Below are 27,588 nucleotides of genomic sequence, written 5' to 3'. Positions count from 1 at the left end.
AGCTTTAGAAAACTCTGCTGAAAGGTGCATGTGTCTCTAAAACTCTTCCTCTAAGTAATTTCAATGCTTATTCTCTATATAGATAAAATACTTTGAATAACTGCCTGCATTTTAAAAAATGCACTTCTGAATTTTGCTGTTCATAATTTTAGTATCCCTCCTACAGTATTTTTTTTTAGAATTGTTTTTTTTTCCTATTTGTACTGCAAATCACTCCCGTGCCAAAAGCTTTGCAGGCAGACTGGCAGGAATGAATGTTACTTGGCTTTTATATAGACAATATATCTTAAGGCATACAAATAGGTTTACTGGAATTGTTTGAAAGACTCCAGCTATGGTATTGTTGTGGTTCAAGTGGGTTTAAGTCAATGGAACTTTCTAGTACATTTTGTTATTGGTCGATGTTTTTGTTTAGTGTCCCCTGTGTATATAGGAAAAATGAGACTGTACTTTACAAGTCTCAGAAGAACACACAGGAAAGTGACTGTACTGAGAGTTTCGTTTTCTGTGCATGAAAACAATGGGGAAAGAGGTTTTGTGGTAATTTTAAATTAGTTTCATTTTGCCATTAATAAAAGGTTAAATCTCTAGATCCCGTGCTTTGTCTCCTGACAAAATTTTCTGAGACTAAGTATCTCTGAAGAAAAGTATTTTCTATTAGGCTTGAACTGAAATTATGTTAAAATCAGTGGCAAATATGAAAATATTTTAGAACTATTCATAAATTTTTTATTTTGCTGATGAAAAAATGCATTATACCCAGGGTTGATATGATAAGGATATGAAACACATTATCATATTAACAAATATTTCTGAATACAGCAGGCAGTACATATTGTCATTGAATCTATGCTCATTTCTGATCTAAAGTAAATATTTGTAAGACATTGGCAATGAAATCTAGGAAACTTCATTCAGAGAATTTTAGTTTGCATAGAAATTGATTTGATTAACAGTCATCATGATTATTTCTTTTTCCTGCACATCCTGTGACTAAAATATTTAATGACCGTATGTCATATTAAACACAATGCATTATTTTTTAAACAATTAAAAATTGCAATATTTAAAAAATTCCATTCCTAAGGAGCAATTGCAAACAGCTGACAATTATATCAGCTGTAAAGGGGCATGCCCCTGTATTCTTCTGGTGAAGTTTATTGCTAGATTAGAAATGGAAAGGTTGGTTTGTAAAATACCAAACTGGTTATGTCACTGCAACTCCTCACCCCACAGAGAAAAACAGGTTTCCAAAAAATAAAAGCAAATCAAATGCCTAATTTTAGCACATGGGCATAATTTCTGCTGTTAGCACTTCATCTTCTTTGAGTACACTGTTAGCTGAGATCCGGATCACCATTCACAGGTTTTCACAAATCACCCAGGCAAAGCCACAGCTGATCCGATCATGTGTTGGTGACAGTCTGGCTCGGAGGGAGAAGCTGGGTTAGGGGGCTTCCCCAGGCCCCTTCCCACCAGCATGTCTAGAGCTCTCTCACTCTGCCATCCCCAGGAGCTGCTGTGATGGAGACCTTGCAATGGTTATGCACCTTTGAGAAGAGAGCGGCTGACACAGGTTTCACACAGCATAAGTAACCACTCAAGCTTTAAGAGAATGAGTATTCTGCAATTTCTTTCTGCAACAACTTCTAGAAGCTCTGGAAGTGTAAAATGCTATTTTCAGTATTAACCTGACATCTGAAATAGATTTGGTTTACTTTGGTAAATCTACCTCCCAGATGTTCCCCTTACAGCACCCCACCCTGTCCCTCCAAGTAGCACAAGCACACTGCAGGCACGAAAGGCTGTGCCAGTTTACACCAGAGGTCCAGCAAGACCTGAATCCAGCCTCTTCTCAGAGCTGCCAGCAGCCAATGGCTTCCCAAGGGACAACAGCAAAACACACTGTTTTTCTCTGGCTGATTTGGGCAATCAGTGGGCTTGGGTCTTCCTCAGCTGGAAGTTTCCCACTGACAGTTTTATTAAATAGCCATTTGGGGGCTGTCTGCTATGGACAGGTGTGATTCTTCTCATAGGTATTTTATTTGTATAGCTTCTCCACACATCTTTGCAAGGATGTGTACAATCTCATCATAACTTGATTGGTAAATGAAATTTGACTTTGACAAACTCTCTGTTCTTAAGAATGACACTGTGAAAGTAGTGTGATCGTGTATTTATGAGGACAGTTTCTGATTCTGTGCTTGCTGTCTGCCTGTCTAGTTCAGTCTGGATGATTGAATCTGTTTAATTCTTAAAAGAAAAGTTTGTTTTCTAAAAAGCATTTCTGAAATTTCAGTGCAGATGCTGAGCTAGGCTTTTGTGCTGGTCTTCAGAAAAAACCTCAACAAAACCAAATAAAACAAAGAAGAATTTAACTATTCTATTAATAATGCTTGAAGTCAGACTCCACCTTACTCTTCCCCGTTTGTTCATAACATTACATAAGTAAAGCTGAGAAAAAAATGTGATCAAGCAACATACTGATCGAGATACCTTATAGATACAGTGATATATCAAGGTCAGAGTCACCTTGTCTCCTGAAGAATTCTGCACTCTCATTGTGCTGCCTGGTTATCCAGCAGTCTAAGGGACTTTGGAATATCTACCTGTGTTATTGTCTCTGAGATTGTCACCTTGCTCAGCAAACATCTGCTCAGCACGTGGTGAGCCTTTAAGTGAAAAGTTTCCACTGCAGTTCTGAACACACATCTCTAAGTTACCTTAGAAAGCATCTAAGTTACCTTAGAAAGCATCCTTTCAAATGGCAGTGATCGATGTCCAGCCAGATTAGCCCAGAAACTACTCTATAAATAGCCTTATGAAATTAGCTGCCCTCCTGCAGGTAGGTGAGTCTTCTCTGGCACAAGTAGAGTGCAGGCAGTAAAAGGCCTCTCGACTTTAATTGTTACACATTTAATTGATGTTCAATTTACTCAAAATCCATTTTAGCTTAAATTAAAGCTAGTGCCATTATAATATTTGGAACATAGTTTCTTTGCACTGGGCCAAGATGACTGGTTACTAAAACATTAAGACCAGCAGAGCAAACTGTGGCTTTCTCAGAAGAGGCAAGCTTGGGCTAGATTTGGGGTAGCATCACTGGAAGACAGATGAACCAGCCTTTATGTGCAGATAGGCCTCCTGCTGAATGTAGGGCTTCCAGTGGGTTCTCTGTGTTGATAGCCACAAAGGAGAGTTCAGCTGAGTTCAGCTGTCTGCCAAGCAACCTTAGCAAACTGACAAGATAAGGGCTTGGTTTGTTATGTGACTGTATGTCTCTGTTAGATTAAACAGCTGTTTTTTTATTAACTGCTCTCAAATTCATTCAGCATGTCTGAAATGGTCTCATGATTTGCCTTCTTTCTTGCTGTAAGCAGTGTAACTATGCTGAGGTACAGGACTGATCGTTCCAGAGCTCCTAGCTGCTTATCTACCCTCTCAATTCCCATTAACTAGTGCATTACTAACATTTCCTATAGTGGCAATTAAAGTAATTAGACTCTGATGAGTCAACATGATATATGAAGAGAGGCCAGATCCTACCTCTCACCTGAATGACGCTGTGCTAATTAGGAAGCACAAAGGGGACAAAGGTCTGCATGCACGGGGACAGCCAGGGATGCCCCACGATGCACATGGATGGCTCACAGGCAGGAGCCCAGCTGACAAGGGAGGTGAGATAACTTTAATAATCCCACACCTACTTTCTAGATTTCATGTGGAAATCAAATCCAAGGAAGATAATTACTTGTAATCACTTGGCGGCAGTGTCAGCTCCCATGTTCCTATAGCCTTGGCAAAATTATTTTGATTAAAAAAATAATGCACCAATTTTTAGATTTTGTTAACATTGCACTGGAGCACTAGAGGTGGGAAGTATGTCTTTACTTTCAGACTATCCCTTTTAAAGAGTACCTAATGGGCTGACTAAGCACATTCAAAAAGAGGAGGGGCAGAAGACCAGGTCCTTTTGGACCTCAGTAATTTCAAGCAGATCTTTTGGTGAGTCACCTGTTGTGGTTTCCAACAAGGGTGCAGTTTAAGTACAGGCCTTTCTGCCAGGGGCAGCCCTCCAGAAAGGGTATAATGTTGTGCTAGTGCCACTGTGAGACGTTCCTACTTCCTCATATCTGGAGAACAGACACAGCTGGTGCCTGTGGCCAGGTGCTGCCGCAGGGAGGGTATTGTAGGGGGAGGCCTCTGTGAGAAAGAACATGGGGTTGCCCTTTGCCAGACACGGCCACCTCCAGCTGGTGCCAGCGGACCCACTGCTGGCAAAGCTGAGCACGTCATTGATGCTGGAAAATACAAGAGAAACAGCTGTACAGACACCAAGGACGGTGAGGAAAGAGTGGGAGAGGGTGGTCCAGGTGCCTGAGCAGACATTCACCTGAGAGGGCAGCTCGATGGGCATCTGGTGGCCAGGCAAGGTCAAGCCACCACAACAGACCATCAGGATGGAGGGAGACTGTTCTACCACCCTAACACTGTGTGAAGTGTGAAGCAATAGGGCAGACCCAGCTCCTTATCAGCTCCATGTCATATCAAGGTCTGACCCCACAGGACCCAAACTGTTATCCAAAAGAGAGAGATCTAGATGGGCATCTGCAAGGCCCACCATAGGTTCAGTGTCAAACAGTGGACCCAAAAGATGCATCTTTCCTCTCCATACCTAGTCAAATCTTACCCTACCTGTTTTTCCATTTCCAGAGGAAGGATGGCAGAAGACCAGCCGCACCTGTGCATTCAGATGTCAGACTCGAATACAAATGGCATCCCCAGCAGAAGGCCGTCCTCGCCAGACTTAGCTGGTAGGGCAGGGAGCGTGCTCACTTTCCACAACATCTGCTACCGTGTGAAGATGAAGACTGGGTTCCTGTGCTGTCGAAAAACAGCCACTAAAGAAGTTTTGAGAGATGTCAAGTATGTATTTAAATATCTCTTTAGAGTGCGTGTATGTTTTATTTCTGTCTGGACAGCTGAGTCCACTCACATCACCGAGCCATTAAGCACAATATACAATATTTGACCAAGATTTAGAAAAATTATGTGTTCGTGTTTGCTATCAGCTGTGCTTAAGCTTCCTGCTAGGCTCCAGTGGTCCTCAGTCTCTAGTGCTGAGCCTGTATGTCAGAAAGTTCATGCTGCTGGGCATCATTTCCCTGGGCCCTAGGGGTACAGCCCTCCTGGCTGCTATCAGCACAGGGCCACACCAGCCAGCTCTGATCATTCTGCAGTACTTGGCAGTTCTCCCACTGGGCTGTAGTGTTTAACCGAGATACCAACAGCCTGTCCTCGATGGTTGTGTCTCCTACCCTAAGGTGGCCTTTGGAAAGGTTAATCTTGGGGAGTTTAACTTATAATGTGTAAGACAGTAATATAAGCGAGGGTTATGTTAATTTTAAAGAGATGCATAGTTTTCTGGGTTTTTGGTGGTTTTTTTGTTGAGTTGTTAGGTTTTTTTCCCTCAACATTGAGCAGTACTGTAGTAAAGGAATTGTGTCATTATGGCCTTTGTTCAATAATCGATGCATAAAGTTTGCCCATTCACAGTTCAGTAGTTAAACTAAGTGGCAAGTGCTTATACAATATGCCATTCCAAGTCACCTGTGACTTTCAGCTCCCTAACTTCAATTTCTATCATAAATATTCACCATTTTGTGTAGCTCTGTCTATTCTGCTCTTTGTCCGTGCAATTTCCACATCTCCTAAACATGAGCTCTTAAAGTCTTTCCTAACTTCCTCAAGAACCATACTTGTGGTAACTGTTGACTGACATTGGTCATTTGGAACATTTTCTATCTGGCTTTTGAGTTTCATGTGGCTTAATGTCAGATACAGAGAAACTGTCAACTGCAGTTTAAGTACAGACAAATCCCTAGTATGTTCTGTCTACAGGGACCATTATTCTCTCTGTTAAAGAGAATAATACCTTTAGAACTGAATATGGTTAAAGCAAGTGTGTGCTTCACCTGCGGAGATCCATGGGATAAAAATATATGTACAGATTTTTTTACATTTTACTCATGTTTCTGTATTGTCTTCATTATATGAAGACTAGTTCTTCTTGAATTAGGAATAAAAATTAAAGTGGAGTTTGACTGATCATAAATCTTGCTAGTGATCAGGTAGCTTCATTAATTGCAAAATTAGTGGGATGCTGAAGGTAGTTGTACAGATAAGTTACACAACCTACCACTTGAAACAGTAAAAGAGGTAAATGCACTCTATTTATTTCATAAATCTGTTTTGTCTTACAGTGGCATCATGAGACCTGGACTGAATGCAATTTTGGGACCCACTGGCAGTGGTAAATCTTCGTAAGTGCCCCCTTTGTCCTACACAGAGATTACACCAAAGAGAAAATTATATATATCTGCACATATTTAGCAGATCTTTCAGAGAAAGATCGTGCTTTTATTTTAGGTCTGTGCAAATCTCACCTGTTTCTGAGAAATACTTGAATTCAAAAAAGACAGGTTATATGACAAAGATGAAATTCAGCTTTAGTCCAGACTTTACTGATAACACAAACTTTATGCATCATTCTAAGCAAAGCTCAAATTCTTGAAAAAATGGACATAAAATTGCACAGATCTCATTTCCTCAGGAAACCAGGACAAAAGAAACTCAGTCCTTCAAAGTTGCTTGGGATTTTCTAAATTGCAAATGTTTAACGTGGTATGCTTTTATGTAGCTGTTTGTTCCATGAACTGGGCTTGTGATTCAGAGATCTTTACCTCCTGCATGCTCATCTGACAAAGTAACTAACTTTTCCTCTAGGCTACTTGACATTTTGGCTGCAAGGAAGGATCCCCATGGGCTTTCTGGTGACATTTTGATCAATGGAGCTCCTCAGCCTGCCAACTTTAAATGTACCTCCGGGTACGTAGTACAGGTAGGCAATTTTTATCACTGTATGGATTCTATTGTAAAAAGTTGCTGCTGTGTTCCAGGTACCTTGCCTTGATCCAAGAAGCAGGGCTGTTGCTGTAGCAACTCTCCACACATCTACCCTTGTTGGGAAAAATACTGTGCTTTGTATTTGAGTTGCTTTCATTAATGCTTTACAGCCTGTGGGAGCAGACGCTTTGGATCTGGATCCCTTCTTGTTCTCCATTTGGGGGAACAGCTGTAGGCCATGAATATGCATGGAGTATTTTCCAAGTATGATGTTTTCTGGTAATATGCACCTGGCACCTCCACTTGCCCAGTGACAATGTCACTAACTCCCGTTCTGAGAAAACCTTTGTTCTTCCAGGGTGGGCTGGGAAGATGGACAAAAGAAGGAAAACCACATGCCTCTTTTCATTTTTCCCCTCCCCACTCCTCATGCTCAGCAGCGGGCTTGTAAGTCTATCAAGGCCTGTAAGAGGTGCACCTGGAAAAATTATAAAAGCGTGGTCAGCATGTTACAGAAAGGGGGTATCTCAAAACACACATCACTCTGAACTCCCACATCTAACAGATTCCCTTTGCAAGAGACAAGCAGATAATATCTAAAAAACCTACCCTCCTTCCTCCTTTGCTGAAACAAGTATGGAACACCTTCACCCTTCACCTTCACCCACATGGACACAACCTGTGTTTTTCTTCCTTCTTTTCTCCCTGCTCTCACCTGTAGTGGGCTGGGGCTGCCTTAACAAACACACTGTGATGTAGCTGCTCCTTAGGTCCCTTCAGCCCTTCACTCTCTCCCTCAACACCTCCAAAGAACTGCATAAGGTAAGAAGACAAAAAGGATAGTTTTTAGTTGCTTTGCTATTTATGGATTTTGGTATCATGCATGATGAAGGATGTTCCTATATTGTGTTGCTTTATGAATTGAGTCAAATAAAATTATGTGCATGGAATCAACACTGCTATGACAGGCATTGAAGATGCACCTTATCACATGCTCTGGCCATTGCTACTGTCCCTGTGCATGCAAGAACAGCACAAAACATAGATAAATGCAGTTCTTGGAGGAACAAATAGAAATTTCTAAGCAACCACTGAGTATCTTTTTTTTTTTTTTTTAATGAAGGATGATGTGGTGATGGGAACCCTGACTGTAAGAGAAAATCTGACGTTCTCAGCAGCACTTCGCTTGCCAAAGTCAGTGAAGGAACAGGAAAAAAAAGAACGAGTGAATCAGATTATCAAGGAACTGGGTTTGAGCAAAGTGGCAGATTCCAAGGTAAGGCATGTAAATATGGTGCTTAAATCATGAGTAAATATTAAGTGATTTATTTAATGAGCCAAATGGCTCAACATGGCAGATTAAAAAAAGGCTAATTTCAACAGTCTCTTTCAGTAATACAATAATTAATAACATTTCTCTATGGGGATCTGTACAGACTGCACTGATGCTGCCCTGTGCTACTACATTGCAGGGAAAGGGAAAGGTAGTCTGTGTTTGGAGAAAAAGAGAACACCTCAAGTAGTACTAACATTAATAAATAACCTACGTGTGAGATAACATTTACATCTGTTCCAGAGAGTAGGGCCAAAATTTCTTACAACTCTTCCCAAATAGTGCTGTGTGGGTAGAATGCTGTTCACTCAAGGATTTGTCATCAGGCCAAATGAGACAAGTTTCTTGTTTTGTGGCAGGTTGGCACCCAGTTCACTCGTGGGGTGTCCGGAGGAGAGCGGAAAAGGACCAATATTGGGATGGAGCTCATCACGGATCCTGCCATCTTGTTTTTGGATGAGCCAACTACTGGACTTGATGCCAGCACTGCTAATGCTGTTCTACTGCTACTGAAAAGGTGATGGCCTTTTTCAACACTCCTCTCTGCTACACTTGAGTCGTATTTTACTTAAATTACAGTTAGAATGAGGAAATAGGGAAATCAGACATGTAATTGTTTAGCAGCGAGCCAAGACTGCAAAGGGGGTAGGAAAAAGTCTGTGTGAATTCTCTCTCTCCAAAGTGAGAATTCTTTTCTCATATGGAGACTATGAATATGATTTGAATATTTTCTTTCTCTTTTTTTTTTCCTTCTTCCTCCCCTCTCTGGCATGACAGGTTAATCAAACTTCACCAAGGCTTAACTGAACTTTTGAATTCTTTTATCTAAAGGCTGAATTGACTTATGAAGCTAACACCTGTGTTGTTCTTCACATTCAGGATGTCAAAACAAGGAAAAACAATAATCTTCTCCATCCACCAGCCTCGGTACTCCATATTCCGACTATTTGACAACTTGACGCTGCTGGCTGCAGGGAGAGTGCTGTACCATGGGCCAGCCCAGCATGCCATTGGGTACTTCCAGTCCCTTGGTGAGCACAACTTTTGCAGCAACACCCTTAGTGTATGCTAACTTGAATAAAATGCCAGTAGCTGTGGGTCAGAGTTGGCCACAGCATGTATTAGCAAGCCCAGGGTTTTAATAGGCTAAGCATTTCTCTGGGAGTTTCTCCTCTTAACCCACATGTAGGTTTGGATGATAGGGCTGACCTCTAATGAACTGTTCCTGGGTGCATCTTAACTAGACAAAGCCCACGCTAGGGCTGGGAAGGCACATTGCCAGCTGTCACCTTGCTTTCACTGATGGAGCTGCCTGGCAGTGCCATTCATCCCTTGGGAAAGCACAGACCTTTTGAATCCTGCCCTGCCCATGGTACATGCTGCTCAGTGGGCACAACATGTAGCCGTGTTCTTGACAACCTTTGTCCAGTCACACAACCATCACTCAGGGCTTGTACTGCTGTCCCACAGGGTACCAGTGCGAGCCGTACAACAACCCCGCTGACTTTTTCCTGGACGTCATCAATGGAGACTCCACCGCTGTGGCAATGAACAAGATTGATGAGATTAACACAGGTATGAAATGCAGAGCTGAGTCAAATTATCACAACATGTATTTTGCCAGGAGGTGTCCAACACAACGTTCACAGGTGTCAACCAACCAATAGCTTTGTTGTACAGGGTATGGCTGTTTGTATGCATAAGTGTCATGCACTGCTGATCCATGTTGCTTTAAAGGAAAAAACCCCACAAACACTCAATTCCTAAATCCTTTTTGTTTATGTGTGGAAAATAATTAGCACAACCTACAATAAGTACCAAAGTCACATGCAGCTCTACTATTTAAAACATTCCTGCCTATGCAAGAATAGTTTGCCTCTCATAAATAGGTATTTAGTAATTTGTCACTGCTATCCATAAACTGACCTGCATGCTTTTGTGTCACATTCAAATAATGAGATGTTAAAGGTGCAAGAATATTTTCCTGTATTGAAATTTTAATGTCTGGGAGTATAAGAAACTATTTCGGTAACTCTCAACACAGAGAAAGAGCTTTCATCTTCAAGGCAAACCAACTGAAGTCCTCCAGAAGCAGAGATGATAAACCAGTTAGGGACATAATTTGATGCAATTATGACTTGTATTTTTTACCCAATGGAATGGTTAATCTGTTAGGAAATTACTGTTTTCCTTCCTCTGAGCCAGGTGGGAAGAGGGCGTAGAGATAGGGGACCAGCGTTCACTTGATGCTTCCCTGAAGTTGTGGTAAGGCAGAAATTATCCCCAAACTGAAAAATCAGATCTTGCCTATGTTCAGTAGCATGCTTTTTCATCCTTTTCTGCTGCCACTCATTAATAGCATACTCTCTTTTCCCAGGACTGAAAAGGGACATGAAGTTGTGAATATACTATGTACTCAAACACACAGTTTCACTATATCTTTACCAAAAAAGCAACTGTTTTACAAAATGCATTTTTCAGGATCTGAAAAATATTATACCTGGTAATAGATGTTGTTGGAAAAAGCATATTGGACTATAGTTGAGAAAAAATGGAGGTCCAGCTGAAATTTCTTCATGACTAAAGTAGACACATTCAGGATTACCTGGATTTAAAAGTCTGGAAAGTCTAGGGTTATCTCATCAGATCTGTGAAACATTTACAGAAACCTTGAGGGGTGAGAAGCGGGTGTTAAAGTCATTTTTTGATTAAAAGCTATATTGCTGTCATGCTGAAGCTTCATGAGCAGACAAGGGTTTTCCTAGTGAGTCTGCTGTGAAGCTGCTGCCTGTGGTCAGGTTGCACAGACAAGCACAGAGGTTTGGTCTTACACAAACTCTTTTGAACTGCATGCTATGAGGGCAATGAATCACTGAAACTACATGTGCATATTAATTCTTCTGGTTCATTAGTAACTCTCCCATCCCAACAAAACTTCCCTGGCCTAACTCCTAAACAACCTTCCCATCCCTTACAGGCACGGTCATGTTTTTTTTTAATCTTTTCAGCAGAGAGCACTGAAGAACGCACTGAATATGATAAAACCTTGGCTGAGCACTTCGCAGAAAAATACTCCAGCTCTACCTACTACCAAGAAACAAAAGCACAATTAGAGAATATTTCTTTGGGAAATAAAAAGAAAACCAAATCAGTTTTCCGACAAATCACATATGCCAATTCCTTCCTTCATCAGCTGAAATGGGTGTCCAGGCGCACGTTTAAAAATATGATACGAAACCCTCAAGCTTCCATAGCTCAGGTAACGCTATTTGTATCTGTTGTTTTGTGGTATATGTTGAATTTATTTGACTCCTGTATTATTAGATGAGTCACTGGGATAGTTTTGCCTCTTGATATTTTGACTGTAGAAAGCATCTGAAGAAAGTGTGTTCAAGGTCTGGGAATCTGATTCCCTAGAAGGTGTCCTCAATGCTCCCAAATGAGAAGCATGCAGGACTGTTCAGTAATTAATTTTGGACTACTGAAAGACTTTAGGAGGCAAGATCTTTTCTAGTAGGGTATTCTGCTGCTCCTGGCCAGGAGCACATTATGTCCCAAGTAGTTTCTTGTATTTGCTCATGAATATTCTTCAAACTTGACTCTAATTGTCCAGGCTTGGCACTGTGGGGTTTGGCCTCCAATCTTCTCTCCTGCCAGGAAAAGTTAACAGACTACACTAGCGTACCTAATTAACCTTCAGTACAAAATGAAGTGCTGGCAGTTGGCTCAAGCGCAAAAATATTTTCACAGTCTTGTAATGTGCGTGCTGTTTGGTCATTTGGCTGTCCATATTGGCAGTGATGTCTTCTGGATAAGATGTGATGAGGACCCACAATGTGGTCTAACACCCACCATGAAAGATAAGCATGTTCTACATGACTGGCCCTGTTAGTGCTGCTTTTTCAGGAGAATCAACACCAAAAGTGTTGACTTCTTCAAAGCTGTACATTGCCTTCAGAAATAAAGAATGTCTGGCTGCAGAATGACTAATCCTCAGGAATCCTGTAATTCATGGGCCAAACTGCAGTCACAGCAGCAGCAAAACTCACAATTCTCAGCAATTCTAGAGGAGAGAACAGAAAAATTGGTCTGGATCCAGGGGTATAAATTATTTTCATCATGACTTTTATAATGAGTGGAAAAAATGGCCAGTGTGGAGGGGAAATGAGTCCAGAATCCCCAAGGTTAAAAGGCTTTGATATATGTGTGTGTATCTGTATGTTGATACTATAGAGATCCTTAATAATTGCTTTGTAAAAGCTTGACCTTGTGACAAGAATTAGGCTCTCAAGGATCTCCTTAATACCCCAAGGTTAATGGTCCTGACTTGTTTCTCACAATCTTTTCTATCTCCCCACCCTCATTAGGGGTGGATTTGACCAGCATTCTTTTAGTGGTACACGGCCTGTTAAGCCTTTTTTTCATTAATCTGCTCCAAATTAGTCTTGAAATGATCCCTGCTTTCCACTGCAATTGGCTTAGGACCTGAATTATCCCTGACATTTGCTCCTTTCGGCAGGATCTTAGTGATCGGGTACCATGGATCAAGGGGTTTATGGTGTTAAGACTCATGCATTGCTTGGGCTTAAAGATGACAGAACTGCCTGATACCATCAGTTTTCCTGTGATTTTTGTCATTTGCGTTTAGCGTTTTAAAAGTGTGATGCACACACTTCAGTCTTCATCCCTGAGCCAAGTCTTATCTTTGCTATTTAAATTGTGTTACAGACTGCAAATATCAGCACATCTACAGCCCAATCGTAGTATCTTGTTAAAAAAAGTCTCAAGAATAAGATGTGTGATAGAGCCCAGCAATTAGACGTTGTGGGGCATGAAAATAAAATGTCATCCTCAGCCTGGCAGTCAGGAAAGACTGATTGCCCAGCTCAAAGTAGCCTTGAGATGGCTGCAGAGAAATCCCCACAGAAGCAGTGCACTGGTCAACCCTGGAACTGAAGTGACCCTTGTCACTGACAGCAGATGGGGAGTCACTTTCTGTCCAAAGGAGAATGAATGGTGGAGATTATCAGTAACAAAAGAGGAGAAATGTTGCAATCAACTTAATTAATTTAATCACACCATCTAAGAATGGCTGAAACAGTGCTTGGGGAAAGGAGTTTGGGTGAGGTCCATGTGATGCTGGGGATCCCTCTTTCTAACCTGCTCCACCAAGCCTCTGCTATCCTCCTCCTCCTCCCATTGCTAGTATTAGCATCCTCCCAGCATTCGTGGAGCAGATCCTCAAGATCTGGCCCCACAGGAGGTCACAGAAAAGCCATGATATCACTGCAGGATTGTGCCTCCTGCCAGTATCACCATGGCAGAGTGAGCAGCAGCTAAAGCTTCCATACTGTCCCTCCTGTCTCACTGTCCCACTGCCTTGACCACATGAGGCAGCAGCAGCTGGCCACTGCCACGAGCAGGTGGCACTGGGGAGTTGCTGTGTCTCAGACACCTCTCGGGGGATGTAATGGCTCGAGACTCACAGTACTGCAGAGCTGCAGGTTGCTAACACCCCATCGACCCCCTTCCCAGCTTGGGCAGCTTTTGTCCTTTCTGAAAATACTTCTTGTCAATCCGCACTCACCTGCTACATATTTAAAAAAAAACTACTGAAGTTTTGAAGCAATGAGAAGGATACTTTTCCTCTTCTTCTCTTTTTTTTTCCATTTAGGTGTGTGTTACAGCTTTTCTGGGACTGGTTGTAGGTGCCATTTTCTTTGGACTTACAGAGGACTCCACTGGACTACAGAACAGGTTAGTCAGTTTGAGTAATGGATGTTCAAAAATTTGATTTAAAGCTCTACCTCTTTAAAGCAAATGCTTCCCTTCAAATCAGTAAGTAAGGCCAAGCCTGTGTTAGTGACTCCGAAGTGAGGATGTTCCTTGGTCCCTGCAGAACTGAGAGGGGGATGCAGCTCTGCCCTGCCATGCTGGAAGCTGGACAAGCAGTCTAAATGAAATGAGTGATGATGCTTCTGTAGGATGACACTTTTTAGTGCCAGTCAGGCTGCTAGAAATGCTGAAGAGCAGACATCATATTAAAAAGGTTTAATTCAGCATGGCGGCACTTCAACTTATTTTCTACAAAGATTTTTCCAAGATGAAAAGAATAAAGATTAAAATATGCAGACTTGGCTACATAAACCTAGGAAACGAAAGCTTTAATCTTGTGTCTGTTTCTATATACACACACTTGAATTTACCAGCAGTAAGTCAGAAGGTGCACCTAAAGCTAGATTTTCAAATTATTCTGGTCTATGTATCATTTTGACAGCTGTATATACATGACCTGACACATGATTTTGCAACTATGAAACTTCTAGGCTGTTAGTCCTGAAACACTACATACATGGCATTTACCTAAAAATGGCCCAGTTTCAAATTGGGTATGAAGTGCCTTAAATTTCAGTGGAAAAAGTGAAAACTATTTCTCGTGTTGCTTCCTCAGTTCCTCATAGTTTGCCATCAGACAAATGTCTCACAATCTGAGAACTTTTAATGTGTCAGGAAATTATATAAAAAAACTGCATCAAAGAACTTACTATTCTTGCATGCCAAAAGCAAATACTAACTGTACCATTGTAATTCAGGCTTGTTACAGACTCAGACTTGTAGCCAAGCTTTCTCCTGTGGAATTTGGGATGAGAGGTCACAGACTGCTAAACTTCAGGCGCTACAGTTGGATTTACGTGCACAGGAGTGGAAACACTACATTTACATCACATTTTTAATAATAGCTTGCTGTTTTGCTTTTTGTAGAGTGGGTGCAATGTTCTTTCTGACCACCAACCAGTGTTTCAGCAGCATCTCAGCTGTTGAACTCTTCGTTGAGGAAAAAAAGATATTTCTGTAAGTAAAGCACACAAAAGGTTATCAGGTACTACTGTTATAAAGCAAGTTTGTCTGCCCTACTGTGGCTAATTGTCATTTATGTACACCAAGTGGAGAGTTTTCAAATTATTTCACTGATAGTGCTCATTGCAAATGTGCTCTTTTATCCTGTGAGTTGTCTGGAAATCCCCCAAACAGTAGCTGTGATCACAAATAGCTGAGTTTAAAATTACTGACAGAGTAGGAAAAAAAAACTCCCTGAATATTCAATTTTGGTATTGATTAATAAGTTTGTGACTTGCTAGTGAGGGCAGTAAATACTATTGAACTGGATTCTTTAAAGCTATGCATATTACACTGTATAAAAAATGAAAATTATTTAAACTTTACCCTTTTTGTTTTGATAGCACAATATATATTTACTAAAAACCATATGCTCAAGTATCCACGTTCAGTGTCTGGCTTACTGGACATTTGCATTACAACCTAATTGTGAAAGATTTTTTTCCAGTTTGAGCTAGAATTCATTTGTCTAAATAACCATACTGATTTTTAGTGATTTACATTTGTCATATGTTGTACACATCTCTGTGTTCCAGACATGAATATATCAGTGGGTACTACAGAATATCTGCGTATTTCATCGCAAAGCTAATGGCTGATTTAATACCCATAAGGACTCTACCAAGCATCATCTTCACCTGTATAGTTTACTTCATGTTAGGCAAGTATGGTCTCCTACAGTCACGCTGCAACTCCCAACCCCCCTCAGTAAATCAACGTGGAACATGTGTTTTATAGATGTGTATGTACACATACATATTTATGTAGGGTAAAGCACTACATTGGCATGGCAGTGGTTACTGCCAGTTGCTTTTAGCACACCATGTGGTTTTCTACAGAAAAGAAACACTTTAAAAGACTTAAGCATTCAACACAGAATCTGTGACATCTCATGTCCCCTGTCCCTAGAAGGAAGCATGACGTGACCATTATTGCATAGGTTTGTTCTATTCCTTTTCATCTATGGCCATCTTAAACGTCTGATGACTATTACAAGATACTTTTCCAATCCCTGCAAGAGCATCTAAAAGAAAAATTTTTAGTTTAAGATCTTAATATTGTGTGAATTAGTGTCAAATTGTTATTTTTGGTGAGATGCCTTCTGGTTAGTGAGCAGACTTTGAAAGTTGCTGGCACCAGCTTTTACAACTGTAGAACACATTGAATGTTTTCCTCAAAATATGTCCACAGCAGACCATTTTCCTAGAGTAAGGTTTCAGATGATGACATCCTTTTGGGATGTCCCAAAAGCCTGAAAGTACAAGCAAGACTTAAAAATAATCACAGTGTGCTTTGGTCTGAGATTTTTTCCCCAAGGAATAGGAAAAAAGGCTGCATCACCAAGAGGCTCTAGGACTGTGAAACTGGAGTGAGATAGATCTTGCTATCAAATCCACAGTCACCATAAGTCTACTAGGTCCTTTAGGAGAGCTCTCTGCTGGAAACCAGTGAAATGCTGTACAACTGCTGCTCATGGAATTGCACTAGAAATTTCTCCTTCGATAGACAACTTGAAGCCACAGTGAAGCCATCACTTTGGATGTGGGGAGTACAATACTTTTAACTCCTACCCATTCTGCCATCTCTAGTGTTACTAGTTATTCCTCCTGTCCTCCACTGTCAGGGCATACACATGGGCTGTCACAAGCACCACGGCAGTCTCGGGTCTTGGTGATGTAGCCCACGCTGTCAGACAAAGTGTAGTCTGTAGGTAGTACACACTATGGAATTCAGGATAGTGTTCAGCTTATGGTACAGCTTTTGGCAGGATCATACTGAAACCCTTCTTGTTCTGATCTTTAAGGTTTGAAACCAACAGTAGAAGCCTTCTTTACAATGATGTTTACCCTTATGATGGTGTCCTACACAGCCACTTCTATGGCACTAGCCATTGCAGCAGGACAGAGCGTGGTCGCTGTAGCAAACCTACTCATGACTATCACATTTGTTTTTATGATTGTGAGTAGCATTATTCAGTTTTCTAGACTGAATCCTGAAATCCTAGAAATGCTGAAATGTAGAAATCCTACTAGCACAGAGTTCAGCTGAATTCTGCAAAAAGACTGTTGGGGTCGAGCATGTTGCATATCCTGATTTGTCTGATTTGAGTATTCTGATGCTGTGGGGTTGAATATTCTGATTCATCCTTTGAACAAACAAGAATGGGGGGGGGGGGCTGGGGGTTTGGGTGTGAGGGGGTGGGAGAGTGGCTCCTCTGCCCTCTTCGGTGTGGCTCTGGCAACCAGCAAACTGCCTTGAAAGGAGAAAAGCCACCTATAGCTACATTTTTTTCTTTCGCCCTTAGCTTTGCGAAAGACAAGTGTGTCTGGCTGAGAACATGACCTGCAGCCTCCTGCTCTCTGAGACCACTACTCCAGCTGTGCTTCTCAGCTGCAGAGCCCACCAGACAACACACAAACAGCTCCAGCTGGGAGACAGGCACCATAAACAATGAGGCAGCCCCGAACTCACAGACAACATTCACATTGCCTCAGACTCAGGGCACAGAGGCAAAAACCGGTGCACACCTGAGGGGCAGCAGACAGTTCATGCAAGCCCATGTGGGACCCCCTGCCAGGAAGCAGAGGGTTTTAATGCACAGGGTAAAAGCATTCCCTGTTAATCTATTTCGGGAGAAGGACCTGGGGCTATGGCTCAAAGCTGGGTAACACAACTGATTCCTTCCCTCTCCCTTGTTCTTCCACTGGAACATTTTTTTTTTCTTTAGAAAGGCTTTCCCACTCATTTATATCTGAAGAAGCAGAGTCAAGAGCTAGAGAAGAACACATGATAACAGCATGTAATTTGTAATTTGCTTTTTTTTGTTGTTGTGGCTTTTTTGTAATTCTTGTCTCTAGCTTTTCTCTGGGTTGCTGGTCAATGTCACAAGTGTCCTGCCCTGGCTCTCCTGGCTCAAATACTTCAGCATCCCTCGATATGGAATGACAGTAAGTGTTGTATTTTCCTGTGTGCAGACTTGGAAAAGGTTTGATAGAAAGGAGTATCTTTCGTGATAAAGAAAACTTCAAACTTCATGGTCCAATGAGCAAAAGGAAACTAATTAAGTACAGCAACCTCGGAATGTAGTGCAGGATCTTGAAACAAGAAAAGCTTCTCATCAACCAGCGCCCACTGCTGTCTAGAAGAGCTCGGTTCTGTAATCTAGAAACACCTCATATGAGGGAGCAACTGAACAACTACACCCAGTGCAATGCAGCTGGACAAAAACGATACAAAGTAAAGAACAATGTTATCACTATAAAAAAAGAAATTAAATTCTTCTCTTTTCCATCACTCTCTCTTTTCCATCTTGACAAAAACTTGTCAAGCTAAAGCTTTTTTCCTAATTTCTGAGAATATAGCTAGGGTGATGTTTTGCAGAGAAATTTGGGCTTTACTATGCCCCTGCAGAAATAGTCTAGCCTGGGGGAGGTGGTAAAGCCTGCTGTTGTGCATGCTTAGCAGGGTCTGGGCTGCATACATTCCTTTCTTAAAAGAACCGTGCTGCTCACCTTAAAAAATAGAAATTTGGCCAACATAGTAGTGATACCATCACATTTTTAGAATAAATTTTAATTGCATTATATCTCATCTTGATAATGTATCATTCCTTTGCCTACTGATTTCTGCTGTCATTGTTTCCTTTATTTTAAAAGGCTTTAGAAATCAATGAATTGAAGGGTCTGAACTTCTGCGGCAGCATTAACACCACAGTTTTAAGCAGCAACAATAGCTATCCACAAATCGGCCAGATGTAAGTATTTTGATTCATTGAAACAAATCCCACCATGAGTAACTTCAGAAGTCCTAAAATATTAGTCTGACTATCAGAGATACACACTGATGACCAGCAGAATCTGTGAGTTTTTGAGAGAAAATGAAGTTTTGACTGGGTTTTTGCATTCTGCTTGCATAGAACATGCATTCTGCCTGTTGTCATATTTAGTATTTATAAGACTAGAAATATCTGACATCATGCTTCTTCCCTTTTCTTCAAACTGCATTTACTGAAAGACATTCACGCACACTACAATTTTACAACCTCACAAAATCCATTGCAGCTTCCTATAGGAAACTGGAGCTACAAGACAAACAAATTTACAAATAGAAAATAAAACAGTAACAGAGCTGGTGTTTGCCTGACCTGCTATACACATGAAATCATGCTGCAGCTTCTAGGGATCTTCCTAGGTACTTCAAACTGACAAAGTTTATAAATGCATGTGTGTTTATCTGCAGGTCATGTACTGGAGAAGACTACCTGAAAAGTCAAGGCATCGATGCAAGTACCTGGGGCCTGTGGCAGAACCACCTGGCACTTGCCTGCATGTCACTAATATTCTTCACCATCGCGTACCTGAAACTGCACTTCATGAAGAAGTTCTCTTAAAACCAGAAGAAAAGATGCAATTTCCACTCTTCAGGAGTTTGATGAAACTGACTGTGCAACTGACTCGATTATTTTTTTTAAGAGGCCTTCCTTTGTACTTTTATGATGACACAAGTCAATAATGTGAATGCCATCCTTGTATGTTATATTAAATACTTACTATTAATGTACTTTGCTGAAATATCTAGCAAGACTCAGTCCTCCCTGCCATAAAAAAATTAACTATTGATTTCCTCAAGAGACTATTCAGTCTTTCTGCATCTTCTAGCTGTGAACTTGTTAAACACTAAAATTAACATTTAGTGGCTTAACCTGAAAAAAAAAAAGGTTGCTTACTTTAATTAGCACCTACCTTCACTGGCAAGAAATCCAGTGCAAAGTGATGCTTATCGGGACACCAGTGCAGTCTCAATTGCTTATGTGCTCCCAGTCTATGTGAGACAGCAACAAAATCCTCTCCAACCCCGTGCACATCTCATACCCTTTTCCATTTGGGAATCATTACTGTTTTGGAGTGTACTTGATTGATGCTATGAAGTCTTTCTTACCACACTGGAGTGGTAGAAGCACTGTTTTTTTAAATAAAGGTGACTGTGAATTGCTTACTCTGCCAGTTCACATAGTCCTTGTCCTGAAATTTGCATTTCTTCCGTGTAACTGCAAGTCATCTTCACTGTCCCGTTATTGCTGCTATCATGAGCTCTTAGTCTTTTTTATAGTGACCAATTTCAAGTACATGACTGAACAGGATGATACCGCATTTTTAGAGGTCCACAGATTGCAGCAATCCTTTCCTGGCAGGCCAGCTTTTCCCTGGCCATGTGCAGCAGTGCTAGCTCATCTCCTTTATTTGGAGGACTTTATATACAGAGTTATGCATAGTAAATGTGTTAAAATGGATAAAGACAACTTTATAGCTCTTTCTTGAGCTGTTACTGGTAATCTTTGCCCTGGTTTGTGCAGGTCATACAAAACAAACTTACAGAACCTTATTGCTCTAAGAGACTTACAGTCATACAATATACCGAGTTGGAAGGGACTCAACAAGAATTATTGAGTCCAACTCCTGGCCTTGCACAGGACCATCCCTGAGAATCACACCAGGGGCCTGACACTGTGGTTCAAACACATTTCCTTAGGGAGCCTGTTCCAGTGCCCAGCCACCCTCTGGGTGAAGAAACATTTTCTAATATCCAACCTGAACCTCCCCTGACACAGACTCATGCTGTTCCCTCAGGTCCTGTCACTGGTCAGCAGAGAGAAGAGAGCAGTTCCTGCTCCTCCACTTCCCCTTGTGCGGCAGGTGTAGACCACAATGATGTCTCCCCTCAGGCTCCCCTTCTCCAGGCTGAACAGACCAAGTGCCCTCAGCCACCCCTTGTGTGGCTTCCCCTTTAGACTCTTCACCATCTTCGTGTTCCTCCTTTGGACACTCTCTAATAGGTTTATATCCTTCTTACATTGTGGCTCCCAAAATTGCACACAGGACTCAAGCTCCACATTGAAAGGACTCAAAGGACACAGGGCTTGAAACCGCCCCAGTGCAGAGCAGATCAGGACAATCCCCTCCCTCGACTGGCTGGCGATGCTTTGCCTGATGCCCCCCACGACATGGCTGGCTCTCCTGGCTGCCAGGGCACTGCTGACTGATGTCCAACTTGGCTTTGACCAGGCCACCCAGGTCTCCTTCCGCAGCGCTGCTCTCCAGCTTCTCATTCCCCAGTACAGAATCTGGCACTTGTCTTTGTTAAATTTTCCATAGTTGGTGATTGCCCAGCCCTCTTAACTTGTCTAGGTCTCTCTGCCAGGCCTCTCTGCCTTCTCTTACATGATGCCTTCGAGGATGGTTACATTTCTACGTCTGTTACAAAAATTATCCAAGGTAGAGTGACAGAATCAAAGAAGCAGAAGGAGGGTGTGCTCTCCTGGCAGAAGTACTTGGTTTGGAAGCAGTGGTGCAGACCTAGGACAATGACATGAGGCAGAGAAGTGAGGGTGAAGGAGAATAGGAAAGAACCTACATTGTTCTCCAGCTTCCCTTTGCAACCCTTGCAATGAGTGCTGTAGAATTAAGGTTCATACACTTATAACCTGTAGCTGTGTTCCAGAATATTCCTATGTGAGTTTTGAAACAAGTGACACGGGGCTTGTGGAAATAACATTTTAATCAATCACTTACAGTTGAACTGCATGGGAGGAAACAGACAGCTGTAGAACAGCATTGCAAATATAAAGGAATTTTACCCTCTTGACAGAGATACATCCTTGCAGTGGAGTCCTTGCTCCAACTGAAGCTGGGAACTCAGAATCTCACAGTCTGTTTTTTGTAGTCAGACTCAGGGTTTCTGCAGAAGCTACTGCTAATTTCCGTAACATCTGCTACAAAGTTGAGGAGTAGCATTTGCTATTGCCAAAAAAAGTTGATATTTTAATAAATATCAAGTAGGTATTTTAAAAAACATGTTTCAGACCTTTTTTTATTCAGCTTTGTCACAACTCTGCATAAGCATCCAGGAAACGAACTGGAAAGATGAAATAGTGCAATGAAGATAAAATTACAGATTCACAGACACAATAGCACACTCTAAGTTAAATTTTCAATTTCCAGGTTACCTTAGAAGGGGATTTTTGTACAGAAGGGTGTTGACATAGACCTGAATTTTAGGGAAAAGATGCATGTCAATTTAAGAACACAATGTACAAATAGAATCACATATGAGATTCTCAATATTACAAAGATCCCTAAAACACTGAAGAAAAAAACTTGCTTGATCATTAATATTTCTGAATTTGGTTATTTGAGTGTACTCAGTTTTCAGAAAATAGGTTATGACCCTGTTAAATTTTAAAATATCTGTACCCAACTCTTGCATGACAAAATAGTTTGCTGTAAATTTATACTTTGGTAAAATAACTTAAGTTGCTGCTGAAAATAAAAATCTATTCTTCTTCCTAGATTATCAGGAAACGGTCACCTTAAACTATACTAACAGACAGATTCTCTACTTTTACATTGATATGGCTGAACTATAAGCCTGACCTTATGTACTTCTATGCATATAACTAACAAATAGAATCAAATATGAATGAAATCATAGTTATGCAGTATTGTCATGGTTTGAGATACCCCAAAATCTAATTCTCTGGCTCCATTCCCCCTCCCACATCAAAAAATATATTCCCTTTCCCCCATTCTGAATCTAGTTGTGTTTTGTCTAGAAAAACCCATCTCACATTAGGTTGAGATGTGAGAGGGGGAATGGAGCCAGAGAATTAGATTTTGGGGTATCTCAAACCATGACAAGTATTCAGGCTTTTTATTAGGTCTTGACAGATTTGCATTTTAGGTATATCAGAATGGGCAGACATTCAAGTTAACAAAATGAATATATAACAATCCTGACTTTTTTCTGGATATTATTACTGAAGACTCAACTGCTGTGGCACTGAAAAATGCACGTGACATAGTGGTTCCTGTAAAGCAAAGATTCACAGCTTCAGAATAAGCAACCATATATTATTTGCAAGATGGCAGTCTTACTTCCAACAGAATGATAAGAATATTTTGTTAAAAATTTCTGAGGCTAGCTTAGTTTTACTGTAAATTTACAGGATACATCTAAAAATCTGTATGAGATTTACACAGACAACAGTAAACAAGCTGCCACAGCAGGCAGGGGTTGTACATAAACAGATGAGACCAGCTACAGAATTATTTTTTAAGATTTCACCTCTCCTTTATGTTTGAAAGCATTTAAAAGCCTTCCAGGATGTAGCTTCTGCTATCTTTCTCATGAAAACAGGAAAAAAATTTGCATTTGAGATTTGAATTTTTTGACACTCTGTATTAGTATTCTCTTTCAAACTTTAATATTTTTGTTTAAAATTTTAAAAAAGTCTTCCCCTTGCCATTCCAGTAATCCACTGCAAATACTGCCCAACATTTTAGTATATTAAAACAGGATGACTAATTCAAGATTTGAATCATTAAACTGAAGCAGATATTCACTCTTTCACAGCTTGCATTGATGAGTACTTGCAGGTACAATAAGGCTTGGCTGTTTGGTCAGAGCTGCTAAGACTGCAACATAATACTGTATTTTATCCTCCTAAAGAGCTCGGGGAAACTTCTGTGCATCCTGAACATAGGGAGTCCTTTGATGAATTTCTGAAAGCTGAATCACAGTGTTCATTCTACCAACTATGTCCAACATCATCAGTGATGATGTCAAAAGCATTTCTTATCCATGCAGCTTCCTTGACAGTTTCAACAATCACAAACCACTGAGAAGGTAACGTGGCTTTATGAATTCCTTATTCCTGTCTCATTTAAGCCTCTGTCTCATGTAATTGCCCTGGTATGAATTTCTCCTTTGATGGTTTCCTTTGTGCAGAAGGCTCCAGAAAAGTGAATCAAGAAAGAGAACAGAGCTTTCAGGAGTACAATCTTCCACTGTGACTGTTTTCTAGTGAATTTATGTTATTATCTAGAATCTGTGGTTGGATGCTGAAACATGTACTTCTGACAATGAGCCATCATTCTTGCTGGTAAAATTCTGATTATAAAACTTCAACTTTTTTAGCTGTGTTTGTATTTACAGATTTGATTGATCTTTGATTTCAATTCAGATTTTATCTTTCCAGAACATTCAGAGCTGGGATGTTGCTTATAAGTAAACAAAATGATCTAAGCTTTTGGGCAGCTCACATTTGTTCTAAACTTAACATTTTGGTATACATGACTTCAGGATTCACGTTGATCTAATCGCTAATTATGGTATTGCTTTGTTGGTAAGATATAGTGCTGCTGGGGCAAATGAGAGCTTCAGAGCACAAAAATTGGCAGAAAGTGTTTTGTACCTTTAATTTACTTACACATTTGTCCTTTTTAAGCAGAAGGAAACAGTGAGAAGATAACAGCAATGGGGTTATTCCAAAGAAATCAACAGAAAGAATACTCCAGGTCATGGTACTACAAAGAAATGAAAGTACATTAGAGAAGCTGCCTTTGGAGACAAAAACCAACATCCTCGCAGATTTAAAACTGTAGAACTCTACAGCCCAGACAGTTGTAGCTGGTCCTTAACATTTCAACATTTTTAAAGAGTTATAATAGACTGTGTTCCAATCTGACAATAAAATAGATTTTAGTACAAAGCAGTGATTTCTGAGAAAGGAAACAATCAAATTAAGCTAAACCACTCACTTTTTGAACAGATTTTCACACAGTACTGCACAGGTAATATTTACCATGAAACTCCTAAACTTCTACTCATTTCAGCAGTTGGCCATCTATAAGAATGTACTTACCTAAAGCAAATATTTCTTCTTGCACTGTCCAATACCTAGTTCTGTTTTTCACTCTGCAGAGAAGTTAACATACTGTCACTATGATTTAATTTTCATGGAAGTGACCCATGAGACCAGAGCAAATCCCAGAGTGACTGCCCAGGAAGAGTTCCTATGCAGCTCAATGAGAGGACAAGCTCTGCTACTCCCAAGTGCATCACTGCTTAGCTCATTTGCTCCCAGTGATTTTAATGAGAATGCCCACACACTAATGAACTGACAGCAGCACAGTGCAGTCAATCTGTAATCTGAGCTCTGCAACTCCACAATGAGATTTGTACAATTCTGTACCTCAGTTGCAAGAGCAGAAATTACAGTAGTAGTGATGTGGGACTTGTCTGTCACAGCATAGGCTTGAAATGAAGATTTTACTTTTCTCTTTATATCCAGAATTCTACTTTACATATTCAGGTGAGAGATGTCCCTGCCTACAGCAAGGGGGTTGGAACTAGATGATATTTTGAAGACCCTTCTAACCCAAGGGACTATGATTCTATTATATATCTGTTTCTCCCCTTTTGTTTGGGACTGACAAGTACAATCAGATTGCTTGCACAAGCCACTAGGCACATCAGCTCTATAGGAACACCAACATGTACCTCTACAAACAAGGAAAGCAGGGGGGAGGAAAAGTGATTAGGAGAAGGGAAATAAATTCAGAATCCCTAAGGTTAAAAGGCTTTGATATATGTGTGTGTGTCTGTATGTTGATACTATGGAGATCCTTAATAATTGCTTTGTAAAAGCTTGACCTTGTGACAAGAATTAGGCTCTCAAGGATCTCCTTAATACCCCAAGGTTAATGGTCCTGACTTGTTTCTCACAATCTTTTCTATCTCCCCACCCTCATTAGGGATGGATTTGACCAGCATTCTTTTAGTGGTACACGGCCCATTAAGACTTTTTTTCATTAATCTGCTCCAAATTGGTCTTGAAATGATCCCTGCTTTCCACTGCAATTGGCTTAGGAGCCAAATTATCCCTGACATTTGCTCTTTTCGGCAGGATCTTAGCAATAAGGTACCATGGATCAAGTAGTTTATAGTGTTAAGATTCATTCAATGCTCAGGCTTAAAGATGACAGAACTGCCTGATACCATTGTTTTCCTAAGACTTTTGTCATTTGCATTTAGCGTTTAAAAAGTGTGATGTACAGAATTTAATGATTCTGATTATATCACTAACTCAAATGAAAATGTGTTTTCATGTATGAAAATTCCTGTTTCAGTTTGCTTACAATTTAACATCAAGTGATTTAATCTGGACTCCCAGAAAGTTTAAAAGACTTATATTTAGGTTTTATGTCAAGCCATTCAATTTTTCTTTTACATCCTCCATCTGAACTACTTTAAAATAATTAAAATAAATCACAAGCTGAAGGTTGTTACTTCCTAAAGAGTTATTAAAACTCATTTGAATCAATTAGTTTGAAGGAAGCTTTATGATTACAATAATCTTTTATTGCTTTCAGTACTGAAACTAAGGTTTTTATATTTTCAGTGCCAGTAACTGAAAGTAATTGCTTGTTCTCTGTAATGAATGCTCCATTTGCTGTAATTAATAGCACAGCATTGCTAAATAACAGGGCGTTTATGTTTTTAATAACCCTTGTTCCTCCTCAGCAATCCAGGGGTATAGAGGGAAGTATTTTTCTCCCAAATACCTGTGTGTGTTATCTGAGGTACACATTTCTGACTTGCTCTTTGTTCATTGCCTAAATTACAACTTTTTCATCTGTTTGATCAGCTGTTGCAACCACATAGTCATAAAATTTGTTAGCAGCAAGCACCTAATGTTATTCCTACATAACAAGCAAGAACAGATACCAAACTGGCTACATACAGCTAGTACATTATCCAACTGAAGTCCTAGGAAGACTATTTAAAACTTACACAGGTTCTGAATGCCATAGTTTAGAAAAACCTGAAAAAGCTCTATGTTTATTTATTAAGAAGAGGAAAAAAGTAAAAAGTAACCTAAATGCTGGTGGCAGGCCTAGGAGGAATCTGTATTAATTGAGAGCTTTTAATATGCAGAAGGCTACTGACAAAACTGAAATCAATGGTATCCAATTTTTACTGGTTTTGCTTCTTCTCTGTAGCTAAAAATATTTAATCATCAATAATATTAACTGTTGGAGCAATTCTTCTGGAATAAGGAATTATTTCAGTGGAATTTGAAACAGGTTAGCAAGCCTGCTGATGGGGCAACTTGAATTCCTTTTGTTGAAGGAAGCGGAAGGCTAGACAGTATAGAAAGTAAATTTCATTTTTCAAATTGCTGCCTTATTTTCAAAACAGATGTTAGCGAGTTATTTCACTGATTCTGTCACACATTTACATGTGGTTGGACAACTACATGATAAAGGCTAATGACTTTTCGAATGACACGTCTAAAAGGTCCATAAGTTACACTGACTCAGGAATGGTGACCTATTTTTCATAGCGTCCCTGGGCTTCATAAATTGTTGCTTCAAGCAAAGATTTAACAAGTGCCTGGATGACTCAATAGTTCTTGCCCTGGACTTACATGTTTTGCTGATGAAGCCGCTACACTGGCTGGATGCTCTGGGCTGCACAAGAAATGTCATCGTCTTTCTTGACTTCTGTGCTGTGGAGATACAGTAAGAACCTTGTAGGCCATATACTCACTACCTGTGAGGAAAGAGATTTGTTGAATTTAGGCTTTCCAGGAGGCATTGAGAAATGTACTT

General features: G+C 40.4%; 1 protein-coding gene across 3 annotated transcripts; it reads left to right on the top strand.

Annotated features, from left to right (window-relative positions):
* The first annotated feature begins 4,238 nt into the window (after window positions 1-4,238).
* On the top strand, window positions 4,239-20,126 carry ABCG2 (ATP binding cassette subfamily G member 2 (Junior blood group)). 3 transcript variants are annotated; one of them, XM_032686879.1, is made up of 16 exons: window positions 4,239-4,373; window positions 4,714-4,926; window positions 6,264-6,323; window positions 6,787-6,901; window positions 8,030-8,182; window positions 8,599-8,756; window positions 9,119-9,270; window positions 9,710-9,814; window positions 11,251-11,498; window positions 13,914-13,996; window positions 15,002-15,091; window positions 15,673-15,797; window positions 16,941-17,095; window positions 17,995-18,084; window positions 18,793-18,890; window positions 19,376-20,126. In XM_032686879.1, the coding sequence occupies exons 2-16, from the start codon at window positions 4,721-4,723 to the stop codon at window positions 19,524-19,526; spliced, it is 1,989 nt and encodes a 662-aa protein (XP_032542770.1). In that variant the 5' UTR covers window positions 4,239-4,373; window positions 4,714-4,720; the 3' UTR covers window positions 19,527-20,126. The 3 variants fall into 3 exon arrangements, with proteins under 3 accessions (XP_032542770.1, XP_032542768.1, XP_032542769.1); XM_032686877.1 differs by having other exon boundaries at window positions 11,248-11,498; XM_032686878.1 differs by lacking the exon at window positions 4,239-4,373 and adding an exon at window positions 4,533-4,552 and having other exon boundaries at window positions 11,248-11,498.
* Window positions 20,127-27,588: the final 7,462 nt, after the last annotated feature.

Source organism: Chiroxiphia lanceolata, chromosome 4 (genome assembly GCF_009829145.1).
Source record: "Chiroxiphia lanceolata isolate bChiLan1 chromosome 4, bChiLan1.pri, whole genome shotgun sequence".
Classification (NCBI taxonomy): Eukaryota; Metazoa; Chordata; class Aves; order Passeriformes; family Pipridae; genus Chiroxiphia; species Chiroxiphia lanceolata.
This window is presented reverse-complemented; position numbering and strand designations above follow the sequence as displayed.